The 19,027-nt window shown below is 43.3% G+C and overlaps 1 protein-coding gene across 1 annotated transcript in view; it reads right to left on the reverse strand.

Annotated features, from left to right (window-relative positions):
- The window catches only part of LOC142658064 (uncharacterized), a 64,778-nt gene that overhangs the window by 33,846 nt on the left and 11,905 nt on the right, over positions 1-19,027 (reverse strand). The window contains exons 3-4 of the mRNA XM_075833803.1: positions 8,908-9,081; positions 8,700-8,823 (exon numbers count right to left, since the gene is read on the reverse strand). Coding sequence (XP_075689918.1) covers positions 8,700-8,823; positions 8,908-9,081 — 298 coding nt within the window. The remainder of the gene's footprint in view (positions 1-8,699; positions 8,824-8,907; positions 9,082-19,027) is intronic.

Here is a 19,027-nt window from a genome sequence, read left to right on the forward strand (position 1 = left end):
TCAAAGAATTAAATTAGAGGTGTAGTGAGCATTTTGAACCCTCAGGTGTTTTATAGATTTTATTAGAATTGGTCCGAGAAAATGAAAACATTTTTTTTTTCCAATAACCTGTAGCTTTAGCTCAGAATTTTTCATTTCCACAAGGAATACAGGAGAAAAGACACCCCAAAATGTGTTACACAATTTCTCCCGATTACGGAAATACCCCATATGTGGTTGTAAACGGCTATTTGGACATACGGCAAGGGTCTAAACGGAAAAAGTGCAATTTCGTTTTTGGAGTGGAGATTTTACTAAATTTGTTTTTGACGCCATGTTGCATTGCGCTGAGGTACCAGTACAGTGAAAACTCCTGAGAAGTGACACCATTTAGGAAACTACACCCCTCAAGGAATTCATCTAGAAGTGTAGTGAGCATTTTGACCCCCAAAGGTTTTGCAGAAATTAGTGCACAGTGGATGTTGCAGATATAAAATTGACATTTTCCACATATATGCTATTTCAGTGCCCAATGCGTTGGGCCCAGCTTGTACCACCGGAGACATACGCCCCATAAATTGTTAAGCGGTTCTCCAGAGTACGGTAATACCCCATATGTGGTCATAAACCGCTGTTTGGGCACACTGCCAGGCCCAGAAGAACCGCCATTTGGCTTTTGGAGCGCAGATTTTGCTTGGTAGTAGTTTTGTTTAGTGTTTTACTGGTGTTTCAGTTTATAATGTGGGGGCATATGTAATCTGTGCGGAGTACATACATTTTTTGCGTGACACACTGTCGTTTTTATTGGTACCATGTTTGGCTACGCGCGACTTTTTATTCCATTTTTTTGGAAACAACGTGACCAAAAAAGGAAATTCTGCCATTGTTTTTTTATGGTATTTTTTTTACGGTGTTCACCGTGCGGGATAAATAATATGATATTTTTTTAGGTCAGGCCGATACGAATGCGGCAATACCTATTATGTCTAGTTTTTGTCTTTTTTTTCCTAATTATAAAGGGCTTGGTCAGGGAAACAAGGCGATTATTGTTTTTATTACGTAAAACTTGTATTTATTTATCTAAAACTTTTTTTTAACTTTTTTTTCACTTTTTATTTTACACATACTAGGGGACTGGAAGATCTGATCTTCTGATCCCCTGCACAATACACTGCACTACTTCTGTATGTACTGATGTAGTGCAGTGTATTGTAACTGTCACTTTACAACTGACAGTTGAGCCTATTATGTCCTGCCTTGGGCAGGACCTAATAGGCTCCCGTACCTGGCAACCAGGAAGCTGTTGCTAGGCTTCCTGGTTGCCATTGCAACCATCAGAACCCCGCGATTTTTCGCGGGGGGGCAATGAGGTGCAGAGGGAGCCCCCTCCCTCTGTATCAATCACTTAAATGCCGCTGTCGCTATTGACAGCGGCATTTAAGGGGTTAAACTACAGCGATCGGAGAGGACAGTGATCGCTGTAGTTGCAGTGGGATGTCGGCTGTATATTACAGCCGACATCCGATGAAGATGGAGCGAGCACAGCTCCTGTGCCTGCTTCATCCTCAGGGCGTTACTATACGCCCATTTTCGGGAAGGGGTTAATAAAAATAGTGTGTTTTTTTTTTACACCGCTTTCTCTGATCTCCTCACGTATCTCACAGAAGTTAGGAGATCAGAGAAAGTGACAGGAGCTTTCTCCTGCAGAAAACGTCACAGACGGCTGTGATTGGTTAGTCTTCAGAGACTGACCAATCACAGCAATCGCCGGCATTGGGGACTGCTAATTGGTCCCCAGGCCGGTAGCAGAGACGGTTGGCTGTCAATGACAGCTGCCGCCGCTGTTCTGTCACTATGTGATTTCACATAGTGACAGTTTATTCCTGCGCCGTAATAGTACGTCGAAGGTACGCTGGCATAAGCGGCCAGCGACGTACTATTACGTCGAAGGTACGCAAGGGGTTAAAAGATATAAAAGAGTTCAACATTTCGCAATACACTGATTGCTTCCTCAGGAGTCTGAGTTTTTAAAGTTGATGTGTTGGAAACATGGACAAGCATAAGGATCGAAGGGACTTTGACAAGGGCCAAATTGTGATGTCTAGACGCCTGGGTTAAAGCATCTCCAAAACGGTAGGCTTTGAAGGGTTTTCCTGGTATGCAGTGGTTAGTATAAGGTAGGAAGGACAACTGAGGAACCAGCGACAAGTTCACTGATGTGCATGGGGAGCAAAGGCTATCCCGTTTGATCTCATCCAACAGGAGATCTATTGTAGAACACGTGGCTGAAAAACGTAATGCTGGCTATGATAGAAAGGAGTCCAAACATGCAGAAAATCACAGCTTGCTGCATTTAGGGCTGTGTCGCCGCAGACTAGTCAGGGCGTCCATGCTGACCCCTGTCCATTGCCGAAAGCTTCCAAAATGGGCGCGGGAGCCTCAGAACTGGAAGGAGGCCTGGTCTGATGAATGATGCAGAGTGCGTGTGTACCGCTTTATTGGGGAAGAGATGGGAAGAACTACTGTAGAGCAAATTGCTGAGAAACGTGATGCTGGTGGCAGAGTGGCTGGTGGCGGAGGCAGTGAGGTGCTCTGGGCAATGTTCTGCTGGGAAAACTTGTGGACAATCATGTGGATGTTACTATGACACAAACCACCTACCTAAACATTGTTACAGATCAAGTACACCCCTTCCTGGCAGCAGTATTGTCAAACAGCAGTGCCCTCTTTCAGCTGGATAATGTGCCCTGCCACATCGCACAGATTATTCAGGAACAATTTGAGGAACATGACAGAGTTTAACAGGTTCCCGACCACTGGCTTTGTTTTTACGGCCAGCGGTCAGGGTCCCTAAAGTCCGCCGTATTGACTAATTACGGCGGCACTTCAGAGACTGTGCACGCGCGATCGCGTGCACACAGCTCTGTGCCCTGGCTGTTGCCAAAAGCTATGGGCACTAGGTAGTGTCAGGGGCCAATCTTTTGGTCCCTGAACATGTGATTACTGTGACAACCAAATCACAGCGATCACATGCATTTCTATGTAAAATACAGTGTGCACGCAATCGCGTGCACACACCCCTGTGCCCTGGCTGTTGCCAACAGCCATGGTTACTGGGCAGAGTGTCAGGGGCCAATCTTTTGGTCCCTGAACATGTGATCGCTGTGAAAACCTATCACAGCGATCACATTGTTTTTTTATTTTGGAATTTCTGCCAGCAAATCTCCTGCCTTTTTTCTTCTCCTCACACATTGTTTCAGTGCGAGGAGAAGAAGATACTTGAGAGAATTGCTGCCAGAATAATACTGTGAAAAAAAATACAGTGTTACACACCAATACACTCTTTGTATAGATAGTGTGCAACATGTAGAAATGAAAAATGGTTGGCACTGCCTTAGCTTGCAATGTCACAGACTCTGTGCTTCAGCTCGCTGGGACCTGTGGTTCGACAGCCTTTGTCTGGCGGTGCTCAGTGCGTGTTGAAGTTAGTTTCAGCAAATGACAACATGTAGAAAAGAAGACAGCACGGCACTCACCATTTGCAAAAGGTTTCTCTTTATTCCAAGAGTGAGGCAGGCAACACGGGATTCAAAAGACAGAAGAGACGACTGTTTCACGTCCTTCAGACGCTTTATCGAGACATCCTGAGTGCCGTGCGGTCTTTTTTTCTACATCTTTGTATAGATAGATCTCTATCTATCTATACAATCTATCTTTTTTTCTATCTATGTTTCTATCTTTTATTATATTAGAATTATATATATATATATATATATATATATATATATATATATATATAGCAATAGCGGTTTATTTTTTTGTTAGCGGTAGTGTAGATATATATATATACACACCAGTTAGTATGTGCGTTTATAAAAAAAAAAAGTTTGTTTAGTTAGTGTTCATGTTGTTATGGCGAGGAAGTTTTTTTAGTGCTGAGGAGGTATACGCCATGCTGTGGTCTGAGTCTGAGACCGCATCAGAGATGGAACCGGTTGTAGGCAGTGACGATGATAGCCGTCACTTCAGGTTCATCTTCAGGGGACGTGGTCCCTGACACAGTTGAAACTGCAGAACTTGGAAGCGCAGGGCCTATTAGCACTGTAGCATGGGACCGCCTGGCCCCTCCAGTTCAGGCTCTTGTATGGGCACCTGCTCCATCATTTGGGCCTAGAATACACGGATTGACTGCCACTCATGGCATAACCATGGACAATACAAATTTAGTCCAAATGGATTACTTCCATTTATTTATTACTGACGACATCCTAAATATGACTGTCCACTAAACTAATTTATATGGCGCTCAGTATAAGGCAGAAACCTTCATCCACCCATGCCAGGGATTGGACGCCCACCAATTTGCAGGAATAAAATATTTTTTTAGGGCTCACCCTAAATATGGGTATTGTCAAAAAGCCCTCCATTAGGTCTTACTGGTCAACAAGACCCACCCAAGCCACCCCAGTGTATTCTGCAGTTATGCCCAAGTCTCGTTATGAGACAATAATGAGGTTCCTCCACTTCAATGAAAACGCACAGGTCCCCCCAAGTACCGATGCAAACCGGGATCGGTTGTTCAAAATAAGACCGCTAATAAATTCCCTCAATAATTTATTCCTGCAACTTTACACCCCTGAGCAGAACGTAAGCGTGGACGAATCCCTCCTCAACTTCCATGGAAGACTTAGCTGTCGCCACTATCTACCTTCCAAAAGGGCAAGATATGGCGTTAAGCTCTAAAAATTGTGTGAAAGCGGGTCAGGATATACACCGTCTTCAGAATGTATGAAGCGCGGGACCGCTCAATAAATGTTCCTGGATACCCCCCTGATCTTTCCACCAGCAGTAAGATCATGTGGGAGATAATGCAGCCTCTGCTTCAAAAGGGATACCACCTGTACTGCGATGATTTTTATTCCAGTGTGCCCCTGTTTAGTCATTTGCATGCTGCAAGGACTGGGGCATGTGGTACCATGCGCAAAAAACGAATTGGTAAAGGGGGACTCGTGTGCTTATGTATCTGAGGAATTGCTGGCGGTCAAGTACAGGGATCGCAAAGATGTGTTTGTGCCAAGCACGATTCATACCGCAGGAACAGTGGCAGTGAGGGAAAGAGGGACAACATCGGACAAGCACAAACCAGTGAGCATGTCCGAATATAACAAGTACATGGGGGGGGGGGGGTTGGATTTAAGCGACCAGGTTTTACAGCTGTATTTAGTAAAACGCAAAACAAAAACCTGGTACAAAAAAGTGGCCATTTATCTGTTACATGTTGCAATCCACAATTCATTTGTGCTCTACCCCCAGAAAAAGTGCAGTCTGCAGAAAAGACGGGCACCGCAAAGATTCCCGATATTTCTGTCCCTCATGTCCCTCGCAACCAGGCCTGTGCATTGATCCATGTTTTAAAAAAATACCACACTGTTCTGAATTATTAGATTTTAGTTAATTCGTTAAAAATATAATTTGCCCTACATTACATTTTTATTTTTCCCCCGATTTTACTCCAAGGGGGAGGGAGTGAACGGGTGGGGGGTGGATGTCATGTTTGTATATTTTCTAAAGTTCATCTTCTGGAGAGCTCCACTTGCATAAACCTGCAATTCCTTATTTTAGAAAACCCAAAAAAATAAATTCCCATTATACCCCTAGATTAATATTTTGAGATCTCTGCTTCAAGAGCAGATATTTTGGAAGTGTTCTAGAAACTCTGTTGAGTTTTGTAAAACCAGCTTTGAAAAAAGGCAATTTGTGAAATAAGCTTCTTCTATCGTCCGCCCTCCTACATCTCTACGTGATAAATAAGGCTCACATATTTGGTATCCCCAAGCACAGGAGAAGTGGCAGAATGTGAAAGGAGATTAATTTTGTCCGTGGTCTATACCGTGTTTGAAAAATGCTAGCATAAACTGATGCATTTGCTAAAATATTGCTAATTTTATTTTGTTCCTTCTTATTCAAGAAACTTATAGAAGAAAACTGGACTTTCTAAAAATACGATAAACCCCTTGAAGAAAACCTTGTGGGGTATACGTGTGTGAATGAAGTCATTTATGGGGTGTTTCTAATGTTTCAGCAGCATTAGACCCCCCAGAAATCAGTATGGTGCTATAAAATTAAATGCAGAATTCCTGGATCGAAAAGGCCAAAAAGCCTCTGTTATACCAAGCCCTGGCACATGCCCGCACAGTGAATAAAGCACACATATTTGGTATCCCCATGCACGGGAGAAGTGGAAGAATGTGAAAGGAGATGAATTTTGTCCGTGGTCCATACTATGTGTGAAAAATGCTAGCATAAACTAAACGCAATTGCTAAATTCTTGCATTGTTTTCCAATTTTGCCCACTTTAGAGAAAAGAAAAAAAATGATATATACTGACAAATGCCACTAAAACAAAGCCCTATCTGTCCTTTAAAAAGAGTGTAAAATTCAAAAGATGAACTTGCACCTGCAGAGTTATAGTCATCTAAAGCTCTGGTCATTTAGCTGTAAAACCGCCTAGTTCTTAACCGGTTAAAGAGTTCAAAATGTTGACTTCAACTCTAAATTTCCCAGATCTTAATCCGATCGATCATCTGTGGTATGTGCTGGAAACACAAATCCGATCCGCGGGGCCCGCACCTTACAATTTACAGGATCTGCTGCTAACGTCTTCTGCCACAGGAACCTTCAGAGGTCTTGTGGAGTTCCACACCTCAATGGGACAAAGATGATGGTAGTCGGCATGAAGGGGGCCTACACAATATTAGGTAGGTAGTTTTAATGTTATGGCTGATCACTGTAGATCTTATGTTCTGTGCACAACACCGTTTGAGCCTTTCCGTCGGAGATATACGTTGAAAAGCTGCAACAAATCCCACAAATCGTATGTTCTGTGCACAACACCGTTTGAGCCTTTCCGTCGGAGATATACGTTGAAAAGCTGCAACAAATCCCACAAATCGTATGTTCTGTGCACAACACCGTTTTAGCCTTTCCGTCGGAGATATACGATGAAAAGCTGCAACAAATCCCACTGTATAGACAAACCGTGGAATATGTTGCCTATACAGACCCTTCCCCCTCAAAGGCAGCTCTTCAATAAAGGATACACAGTATAGAGGAACAAGGAGCAGTACTTTATACTATTCCCATCAGGAGGAAGCAGTCAGTGTAACAGAAGTACAGAGTGATGACCCCACCTCCATCCTCCTATTCCATAAACCTCCTTGTTCCCCATATACTATGTATAGTTCACAGAACTGCCGGTCATCCTGCACGTAGATTGTTCCGGTCTTGCAGCCACTTCGTTCAATGAGTTCCTGTCACGGAGGGAGAGCATTTATTGTGCCCAGCTATGAGGTGCGGGCTGGAAGTGGGATGTGTTCTTGACTGCGGCATGAGCAGAGCTGGCTGGACATGATCGAGCATGGGCAGGGGACGACGACGATATATACTGCTCTGCTGGTGTGGAGGGGAGGAGGTAACATCTACTACTTACACTACAGGTTCTATTGGGTCTGTCCAAGCGGAAGTTATTCACAGGGCAGCATCGGGTCAAGCCTATCCCACTTATATGTGTACATACATATATATTTATTTATTTATTTCATTATGTTCAAAAGACAGGAAACAGGAACGGAGTTGGTTGGGGGCATTTTGCCTTTTCAAGCATTTCTGGAGGTTTCCTGTCCTGGATTGGAGCCGTTCACTCAGGGTGCTGTCATGGGAATAGGCAAAAACAACTCCGATCAATGGAGGCCGCACCTCACATCTTACGTGACCTTAAAGGATCTGCTGGTATCTGGCAAAAGACGTGCCAGAAACCATAGGATCTTTCAGAGGTCTTCTGGAGTCCAGGCCTCAATGGGTAAGATCTGTTTTGGTGGCACGAGGGCGACTACACAATATTAGGCATGTGGTTTTAATGTTATGGCTGATCGGTGTAGATCTTAGTTTTGTGACCTTCTAGCCTTACATACTAATGGAGATTGATGACTGGAACGTCAAAAAATAAAATTACACAAATTATTACATAAATAAATTGATGTTACACACACATTCCTTGTAAATGGTTCCTAAAACATCTATAGCTCGTCCTGCAGAAAACAAGAGAACACGACTACCATCATGAAGAATCAAAGTTATGTCCAACCTAATTCAGGGGAGGGAGGTTGGGTTGTGTGCGACAAATAATTTTACTTTTCTTTTTAATGCTCAGACTAAAAGAGTGGGGTACCAAACCGGGGACCCCCTGTCTGCCATGAATCTATACTTATAGGACATGTGGAGAGTGGTTATTATTTATTTAAGTTTCTACTAGCAGAACGTCTTCTCCAGGTGCAGAAGAGTAGACTCTAGTATTAGTAGATCTCACACTGAACCTACAGAACATCTTTCCACACAATTGTCATGCCTGCTGTTCCCACATGGTAGAACTTTACACTTCTCGTGTTGGAGAGATTATAAGAGCAGCGCAGATCAGTCACTGGTTATATAAGAGAATGTTCACACACAGAAATGACTGTCCCACTCATCTCAAATCCAAGAACACAAACAACCACATTCAGATATCTGGAAATTTTTACAACAAATCTGCCGCGTGTGAACATTCCCTAGTACAGCACTGCAGCAAAGCAAGGAGCATGTGATCGGAGATCAGGAATCACGTGTGTATATACTCCACATAACGGTATTAAGGATGGTACAAATATATATCTATAGCTTCTCACCTTGTGATGAGTGCGGCCGGTAGTTCTCCATCATGACCTCCTGGTACAGATCCTTGTGTCCTTCTAGATACTCCCACTCCTCCATGGAGAAATAGACAGTGACATCCTGACATCTTATAGGAACCTGACACACACAATGATACAGTCATCACCCAGACACCTCCAGTGCTGTTACTGTAGAATTTACCAGCATTCCCAGCAGTGTCACCTCTCCAGTCAGCAGCTCCGTCATCTTGTAGATCAGTTCTAAGATCTTCTTCTCATGTATCCGGAAGTGAGGGGGAGGCTCTGTGATGGGGCTGTGACTACTGCTCCATCCTCCTGACTCATGGATGATGGGAGTCGTACAGTCACCCGATGTCTTCTTCACTATTGTGTACTCCTGTGTATGTAGAGAGACATTTAGGGGAAAAATTCCTTCCAGACTCCAAATCTGGTGATCACAATAAATCCCTGGATTAACAACCCATCTCCCGAAATCTAGTACAAATAACCTGTATTATTACACTCACGAAAGACATCCAGGGACCTTCGGAACTCTATTAGTGAATTTACCCTGACAACTTCCTCAGACGGAGCGTTCTATAGTGTGTCTGCTCTTACAGTAAAGAACCCTGTTCTATGTTGTTGTAGAAACCTTACCTCTAGATGTAGTGGATGCCCCCTTCTCATAGTTACAGTGTAATATGTCCCCCCTTTCCCGCAGGATATACTAAATAATTTTGTACCTCTGTTTATAAAACAACTTTACATAAATCAAAAGTACAAGCGAAGATCAGAAACTGTAATTTATCTTTTTTACAGAAAAATGTATCTATCCCCTACACACACACTTAACAGCTCTTGCACACGAATGTGCTCGGGCTGTGAAAAACGGTCTGTCGGTAGGTTTTCCCAGTCCGACCACAGTACATATGATGCTAGGAGTCCCTGTCTCCCCACGGAACTGCTGTTCTGTACTGTTTTAATTTGTGGAGTACAGAATAGCAGTTTCATAGTGAAGCAGGGACTCCTAGCATCCTAAATGTTAACATGTACCGTGTTTCTCTGCCTTCCTCCTCCCCCATCCATAGACTCCTGTGTGCAGCTGTTACCTGATCCCACAGTGAAGCTAACAAGTTCCTCTCTACTCTACACATTCTATGGGTATGTGCACACGATAGCTGTCTTTTAAGTCTGAAATTACAGACTGTTTTCAGGAGAAAACAGCGCCATCGTTTCAGACGTAATTGCTCCTCCTCGCATTATGCGAGGCGTCTTTGACGGCCGTAAATTTGAGCTGTTCTTCATTGAATTCAATGAAAAACGGCTCAAATTACGTCCAAAGAAGTGTCCTGCACTTCTTTGACGAGGCAGTCATTTTACGAGTCGTCGTTTGACAGCTGTCAAACGACGACGCGTAAATTACAGGTCGTCGGCACAGTACGTCGGCAAACCATTCAAATGAATGGGCAGATGTTTGCCGACGTATTGTAGCCATATTTTCAGGCGTAAATTGAGGCATAATACGCCTCGTTTACGCCTGAAAATAGGTAGTGTGAACCCAGCCTATGAGTGAAAACGGAGTAAGTGAACATTTAAGAAGGTGGTGCGGGGGGGGGGGGAGATAAGTGGAGAAAGAGGCATTTTTATGTAATAAGATATATTATATTTTCTTATTTTTGCTTGCTTTATTGATTTATGGAAATACTTTTATAAATCGGACGTACACTTTAGGTCTTATGCTTGAGACCTTACACCATTTTTGTCTTTTAGTTCGTGTGGTCTCCAAAACTGATCACAGTATCCCTCCTCAGTATTCTGAGAGTTCCACTCTTTCCCAGTTACGAATTGAGCAAACCAGGGCTCAAAGCCCAATGGGAACAAGCCTTAACAGATTGCTCCAGGACCTTAATGAATGTCCTCATTGAGGATGAATTACATTTGGGACAAATTGCACCAGATTTACATAAAACAGTTGAGGCACTTGAAAGTCACAAGAATCATCAAGAATTTGACGATGCATTTGAAAAAACTTTAGTACAATTGGATAAAATTTAAATTAAAGAGAAAAAAAAGACGCAAATATTTACGATCAAAAACATTATCAAAAATTTTTTTTTTATCTTTGGGGCAACAAGTCCAGAAGAAAGTTAATTCTGTAATAACAGGCTCTCACTCGGAAGTTAGTGAATCAGATATTACGGACTCCTCTGAAGCAGAGGGAGAACCAGGTTTATCAACTAACAAATCCCAATAGATCTCCCAAACCAGGCAATTCAGGCCTTTTTTCTACGGCCCAATATACTTATCCAACGGAGTAGGTTTTTCTGAGGCACAGGTCAAGATGCGGATACATAACGCAACCGAGGGGGAGGAGACCCTTCAGGGGGAAAAGGACACATTGAGTGACCCTCCAACCACCTATAACAGTATGCAAATTCTTAACCTTTCTCATCACATCATCACCAGTGCTGTAACAGCTGCCGCTCCGTTCCCTGCCTTTCTCACGGCTACTGCTCCAGTTCCTGCGCCCTCCATTAACGCATGCTCATCCCGAGCTCCACTTACAAGATCTGGACGCTCTGCTGGCCTTGGGCGGTGTCAGGCAAGTGCATCCCTTACCTCCCTCCACGGCCGTCATCCTCGATGTGCGGCTGCAGTCACTAGAGGGTGCGCACCCTGATTCGTTGTCGTAAAGGGCCAGCGCGCGCCTTAATTCTAAAGACTTCCTATTTAAGGTTCCTCCTTCCGTTCATCCATGTTTGTTCAACCAAGTTCCCCGTGAGTTTCCCTGTGCCCCAGTTCTCTGTTTCCTTCCCTTCTGCCTTTGTCTGGATTTCCCGTTGCTGACCTCTGCCTGAACTTGACTATGCTTGCCTGCCACCTGCCTTGACCTATTGTTATCCACACCAGTTACGCCGCCTGCCTTGACCTATTGCTTCCTTACCCGTTACGACGTCTGCTGCCTGTCCTGACTTCTGCCTTTCCATCCGACCGCCTTTACCCACTGTGCCAAGCGTTGCCTGGGTTCCAAGCACCATCTCCCAGACACCGAGGATCCACAAACAAACCGGTGAGAACCGTTATAGGTTGAACAAGCCATGGATCCCCTTGACACAGCCCTGCCTGACACGACTGATATGGCTCAGGAGCTTTCTAGACAATGAGTACGCCAAGATCAGTGGTTTTAGCTTCTGCAAAATGTGTCCTCTTGTTTGAACGAACTTGCGCCTCCAATACCACCACCACCAAAGCAAGTTCCTGTCTAAAGTCCTGGACTACATTTACCTACACCTGCCCGCTATGAGGGAGACCCCAAGACCTGCAGGGGATTTGTTAACCAATGCACCATCCACTTCAAAGTCATGGCGCATCATTTTTCCTCAGACCGGGCTAAGGTGGCCTAGATCCCGTCCCTGCTGTCTGGTGAAGTGCTCGCTTGGGCATCGCCCTTGTGGGAGATAAACGACCCCATCATGTACAACATTCAGAACTTTCTCTCCACTTTTAAAAGGGTGTTTGAAGAACCGGGTCGAGCCTTTTCTGCAGCTTCCTCTCTACTCAAGCTCCGGCAAGGAACCTCCACAGAAGGCCAATACGCCATTCAATTTCGCACCCTGGCTACAGAACTCCAGTGGAATAACGAGGCTTTGGTATCTACCTTCTGGGAGGGTCTGGCGGGATGAACTTGCTGGCCGATACCTTCCACCGTCCTTGGAGGACTTGATTACTCTTGCTAATCGCATAGATATACGTTTCCGTGAGCGACAACAAGAATCTGCTCGAGGCAATCGGACATCACGGTTGGCACCAACCTTCCAAAGACCTCTTCTGGCCTCATCTTTCTCTCAGTCGGATGAACCCATGCAGGTGGAGAGAACAAGACTCACGCCTGAGGAGCTCCAAAATAGACGCAAGTTGAATTTATGTTTGTATTGTGGTGTTAAAACGCACTTCCTCAAGGACTGTCCAGTCAGGCCGGAAAACGCCAACGCCTAGGGAAAGTAGGAGAGGCTAACCTTGGTGGAATACCTTCCTCTCAGAAGATGACCATCCCAGCAAAACGGTCCTTTGCAGGAACCACTTTCTGCGTTCAAGCCTTCCTAGATTCCGGATCCGCTGGGAATTTTCTGTGCCAGTCCTTGGTAAATCGCTACCATATCCCAGTGCAAAAACTAACCAAACCATTGTCCATTGCTCCTGTAGATGGGAGGCTTCTACAGGAAACTATCTGGTCACCGAGCCCATTCTCTTAACAGGGGCGCTGCACAGGGAACGTATCTCCTTCTATGTTTTAAAGAACTCTTTAAACCCGTTGCTACTGGGTCTACCATGGTTGCAGAAGCACTCTTGTTATTAATAATAAATACCTATAACTGTATGTGAGGACAGATCATATCTCCCCGAAGGGAAAAAATACCACCAAGTACAATCAGTAACTTGCAGAAAATATACATTCTTTATTACAATATACATAAGAACATGTTGGCCATCAGGACCTAAAAACCACAAACAATTAAAATATACAATGTGGAGAGCATACGGCTACTCAGAATGGCATCACGTGTAGGAGATACTTTCCGTAAATTGGAACGGATCGAATGCAAATGGGTCACAAAACTGAAGACCAGCTCGCCTCTGGGGCTCAATGAGAAAATGTCCTTCGCTTCCTTCCTATAATAATTATTCCTTTTTGGGTCTTATAGCATCATTAGTTTTTTAACTTTTTAAATCTGCATATATTTGACTGGTTTGGTTGACTATGTTGTTTAGGTAATATTTGGTGGGTTTTCGGCCTAAGCATTTGTGCGGTTTGGCTGTATCCATATTTGGTGGCATTTTTAATATTATTATTTTTTTGTCTTTTTATAGGGGCTACACATACTTTCGTTTCGATTTGTATTTATTGGGCCGAATAGAATATCAAGTATCTCATACTATATCTCTGAATAAAGTTTTTTGGTTGGACTTCGTTCATCAATGTGCTTTTAATATACTTTTAATTTGGATCATTTTTCAGCTTTTTCATGGGGTAACTACTTTTATATACAGTGAAGGAAATAAGTATTTGATCCCTTGCTGATTTTGTAAGTTTGCCCACTGTCAAAGACATGAACAGTCTAGAATTTTTAGGCTAGTTTAATTTTACCAGTGAGAGATAGATTATATAAAAAAAAAAAAAACAGAAAATCACATTGTCAAAATTATATATATATATTTATTTGCATTGTGCACAGAGAAATAAGTATTTGATCCCTTTGGCAAACAAGACTTAATACTTGGTGGCAAAACCCTTGTTGGCAAGCCCAGCAGTCAGACGTTTTTTGTAGTTGATGATGAGGTTTGCACATGTTAGATGGAATTTTGGCCCACTCCTCTTTGCAGATCATCTGTAAATCATTAAGATTTCGAGGCTGTCGCTTGGCAACTCGGATCTTCAGCTCCCTCCATAAGTTTTCGATGGGATTAAGGTCTGAAGACTGGCTAGGCCACTCCATGACCTTAATGTGCTTCTTTTTGAGCCACTCCTTTGTTGCCTTGGCTGTATGTTTTGGGTCATTGTCGTGCTGGAAGACCCAGCCACGAGCCATTTTTAATGTCCTGGTGGAGGGAAGGAGGTTGTCACTCAGGATTTGACGGTACATGGCTCCATCCATTCTCCCATTGATGCGGTGAAGTAGTCCTGTGCCCTGTATCCATATTTGGTGGCATTTTTAATATTATTATTTTTTGTCTTTTTATAGGGGCTACACATACTTTCGTTTCGATTTGTATTTATTGGGCCAAATAGAATATCAAGTATCCCATATTATATCTCTGAATAAAGTTTTTGGTTGGACTTCGTTCAATGCGTTTTTAATATACTTTAATTTGGATCATTTTTCAGCTTTTTCATGGGGTACCTACTGTTATATATGTGTGTTTGCGTACACCCTGCACGCATTCTTTATACATTTCATATATTTTATATGATATTGTTAGCACACTGTTTACATTGTATATTCTTATATTTATTTATTCACACTCACGCCTACACATATTTATTCTTAATATATATATATAAAATCTTTTTCTACACGTTTGTCATTTGTATATATATGCTAATACTAAAACATATATATATATATTTTTTACCACTATAGCTTGGGTATATTAGATCATACTATATTATATATTCATTTAATCATTGTATGTATGAATATTTTTAATAAACAGAATTGTATTTTTTCAAATGTGCTTTTGTCACGTGTGTTTCACTTTATCTATATATTTTTTTTCATCACCTCACTTTGCACGCGTGGTCACACATTTCTAACCTTCACTTATTATTTATTATATTTTTTTATGAAATAATATATATTTTTTTTTTCTTTCATAAATTGCTCCCCCTTTTTTTATTATGTGTTATATATATTCATGTATATACATAGTCTAATATGTGGTCTTTGTTGCATTGATGGATTTATATCATGACACTATGTTGAATGTATTATTAAACTATGTATATATTTTTATATGTGCATCACTGTTTATATTTATAGATATTACAGCCTCACTGTATTGTTTTCTCTATATGAAAATTTGGATTGTGATGCATATGCCCTACATTCGTTCCTTGCCCTATAACTAGATCTTTAATTGTCCTTGCCTATACCTAAGATGGCCACTATGGCGCGATACGCCATATATATGTTATGACATTTGTTGTTTGCGGCGCTGGTGGGCTGATGTGAACGCGCGTTTTTTCATCCCTGTCCTTGCCCATACCTAACATGGCTACTATGGCGCGATACGTCATTTATGTGCGACGACATTTGTTGTTAGCTGCGCTTTTGGATTGTTGCGCACACGCATGCGCACTCTCATCTTTGAGATGTACACTCGACATCGGCAATGGCGTCGGTTGCTGCCCACTGACCAGAATTCAGGTAATTGTAAACCGATTGACTCACCAATGCAAAACACCTGGTATATTTTAGGTGTTCAGCATTAGGGATTTATGAATATCGTGCTGCTATTGGCTATTTTTAAACATACCTCTCCTACCACGGAGTACAAATACAACGCCGGTCACCTTACTAGTTAGTACCCCTTGAAAAAGCTACCGCGAAACGTGCGTTGGGGCTCTCGTTGTGGAGTTCATTTTTTTGGCTTGATATGCAACACTCGGGTTGGTATGGCTTCTGGGACCTATTCTGATTTTTGGTGATACCCTGGTCTCTATACCACTCTATTTACACTGACTATTCAGTGCTGGCTACTTGCTTTTCCTGCATACCATTCTTTACAGGGCCTGTATTATATTGTTCTGTTTTAGCATGCTTTTTGGAGACACATTTTGTGGTGTCTGTTATCCTTGGAACTTACACTTATGGCATGACTATCAGAGCGACCCTGTATGGCATTATTGAATGTTGAATATATGCCATTCTGAGTAGCCGTATGCTCTCCACATTGTATATTTTCATTGTTTGTGGTTTTTAGGTCCTGATGGCCAACATGTTCTTATGTATATTGTAATAAAGAATGTATATTTTCTGCAAGTTACTGATTGTACTTGGTGGTATTTTTTCCCTTCGGGGAGATATGATCTGTCCTCACATACAGTTATAGGTATTTATTGTCTGTTCTTCTTTGAGATGTGTGGACGTTTATTATAACGTTTATCGTTAGGTCTGGTTCAATATAGGTATTCATTAGCACTCTTGTTATTGACTGGACTGGAGGTCAAATTACCCGCTGGAGTGACTTCTGTCACCAACATTGTCTACAATCTATTCGCCCACCCATGCCTCAGTCTACAGCACCTAACTCAGCAGGACTTCCTACTCCATATAAAAGCTTCTCGGATGTTTTCTGTAAACAAGCTGAATCGCTGCCTACTCACAGGCCATATGGCTGTGCCATAGATCAGGTCCCCAACGCCACGCCTCCCAGAGGTACAGTCTACCCTTTGTCCTTGCCCGAGACGGAGGCCATGTCTCGGTATAGCCAAGAAAATCTTGAGAGGATTCATCCGTAAGTCCTCCTCTCCTGCCGGCGCAGGGTTTTTCTTTGTGGGGAAAAAAGACGGCCCCTGCGTCCTTGTATTGATTACCGAGGATTGAATAATATCACGCTAAAGAAAAGGTACCCGTTATCATTGATCTCAGAACTCTTTGACCGCCTACAGGGGGAGAAAATTTTCACCAAACTAGACCTTCGTGGAGCTTATCAACTCATCCGTATCCACGAGGGAGACGAATGGAAAACCGCATTCAACACTCGTGATGGGCATTTCGAATACCTCGTCATGCCCTTTGGACTTTGTAATGCTCCTGCGGTTTTCCAGGCTTTTGTTAATGACATTTTTCAGGATCTGTTGTACAGCTGTGTGGTGGTATACCTAGATGACATTTTCTTTTCTCCCAATATTCAAACTCATCGTGTGCATGTGCGCCAAGTGTTACAGCGTCTACGAGAGAACACTGTTTGCCAAACTAGAGAAATGCCTCTTCGAGAAAACCAGCCTGCCTTTCTTGGGGTATGTCATTTCCAACCAGGGACTTCAAATGGATCCAGCCAAACTATCTTCTATTCTCAACTGGCCTCGTCCACAAGGACTCAAAGCTGTCCAACGCCTGCTTGGATTTGCAAGTAATTACCGCCAGTTTATTCCTCATTTCTCCTCTATGACAGCTCCTATTTCTGCACTGACCAAAAAGGGGGTTAATGCCAAAGACTGGACCACGGAGGTTGAAGCCGCATTCCAAGCCCTTAAAATTGCCTTCTCTTCTGCTTCAGTCCTACATAGACCGGATTCTACCAAACCCTTTGTTCTGGAGGTCGATGCTTCATCTGTGGGAGTCGGAGCTATTCTTTCACAAACAAATTGTAGAGGGAGACTGGTGGCCTGTGTTTTTTTTCTCCAAATCATTCACATCCGCTGAAAAAAAATTATGGTATTGGAGATAAAGAACTTTTAGCTATTAAATTGGCCCTGGAGGAATGGAGACATTTGCTTGAGGGTGCATGACATCCCATCATCATTTACACAGATCATAAGAACCTCCTATATACTTGCAGACTGCTCAACGCCTATACTCTCGTCAAGCTCGGTGGCATTATTCTTCTCCAGATTCAATTTTCAGCTTCACTACAGACCCGCTGGAAAGAATACCAAGGCTGACGCTTTATCTTTCTGTTTTGACCCCACAGACCAAGAGCCCAGCACGCAGTTTATTATAGATCCTAAACGTATTGTGATCGCTGCTCCAGCTTAAGTGGTACACGTTCCCGGAGGAAATACCTATGTACCCCCTAAACAAAGGGATTGTGTTCATCGTTGGGATCATGTCTCTAGGGTTTCTGGGCACCCTGGCATCAAAAAGACTCTCAATTTGATTGGCCGTCAGTACTGGTGGCCTTCCCGTGGAGAATATCAATGCCCCAGCTCTCATCAAGGACTTTGAGCGAAGGTTTCCAAGCAAGCCAAAAAAGAGGGGGCGTAAAGGGGGGGTACTGTAACGGCTGTCGCGCCGTTCCCCGCCTTCCCCACGGCTTCTGCTCCGGTTCCTGCGCCCTCCATTAACGCATGTTCATCCCGAGCTCCACTTACCCGATCTGGACGCTCTGCTGGCCCTGAGCGGCGTCAGGTAAGTGCATCCCTTACCTCCCTCTGTGGCCGTCATTCTCGATGTGCGGCTGCAGTCACTAGAGGGTGCGCACCCTGATTCGTTGTCTTAAAGGGCCAGCGCGCACCTTAATTCTAAAGACTTCCTATTTAAGGTTCCTCCTTCCGTTCATCCATGCTTGTTCAACCAAGTTCCCCCGTGAGTTTCACTGTGCCCTGGTTCTCTGTTTCCTTCCCTTGTGCCTTTGTCTGGATTTCCCGTTGCGGACCTCTGCCTGAACTTGACTATCCTTGCCTGCCGCCTGCCTTGACCTATTGCTTCCATACCCGTTACGACGTGTGCTGCCTGTCCTGACTGCTGCCTTTCCATCTGACCACCTCTACCCGCTGTGCCAAGCGTTGCCCGGGTTCCAAGCACCATCTCCCAGACGACACCGAGGATCTACGAACAAACTGGTGAGGACCGTTATAAGTGCTCAGACCAGAATCCTAAAGAAGGGTTTCAATTTTTGTAGGACACCTAGGCTTAATAAATTTCAGGTCATCAAAGACCTTCATTTATTTGGACGGAAATTAATCTATAAAAAAAATCTTCAGTCAGAGAGGAGAAACAAGTTTAAATCAAATTACTCCTTTTGATGAGGAAGAACTACAAGCCATTGGAATTTTAGAAAGTCTAATGGAAGAAGGGGATGGTACAACTAATTCAATGGATGCAACAATTGGAACTGTT

The sequence above is a fragment of the Rhinoderma darwinii genome, chromosome 1 (genome assembly GCF_050947455.1).
Source record: "Rhinoderma darwinii isolate aRhiDar2 chromosome 1, aRhiDar2.hap1, whole genome shotgun sequence".
In the NCBI taxonomy this organism is placed as follows: Eukaryota; Metazoa; Chordata; class Amphibia; order Anura; family Rhinodermatidae; genus Rhinoderma; species Rhinoderma darwinii.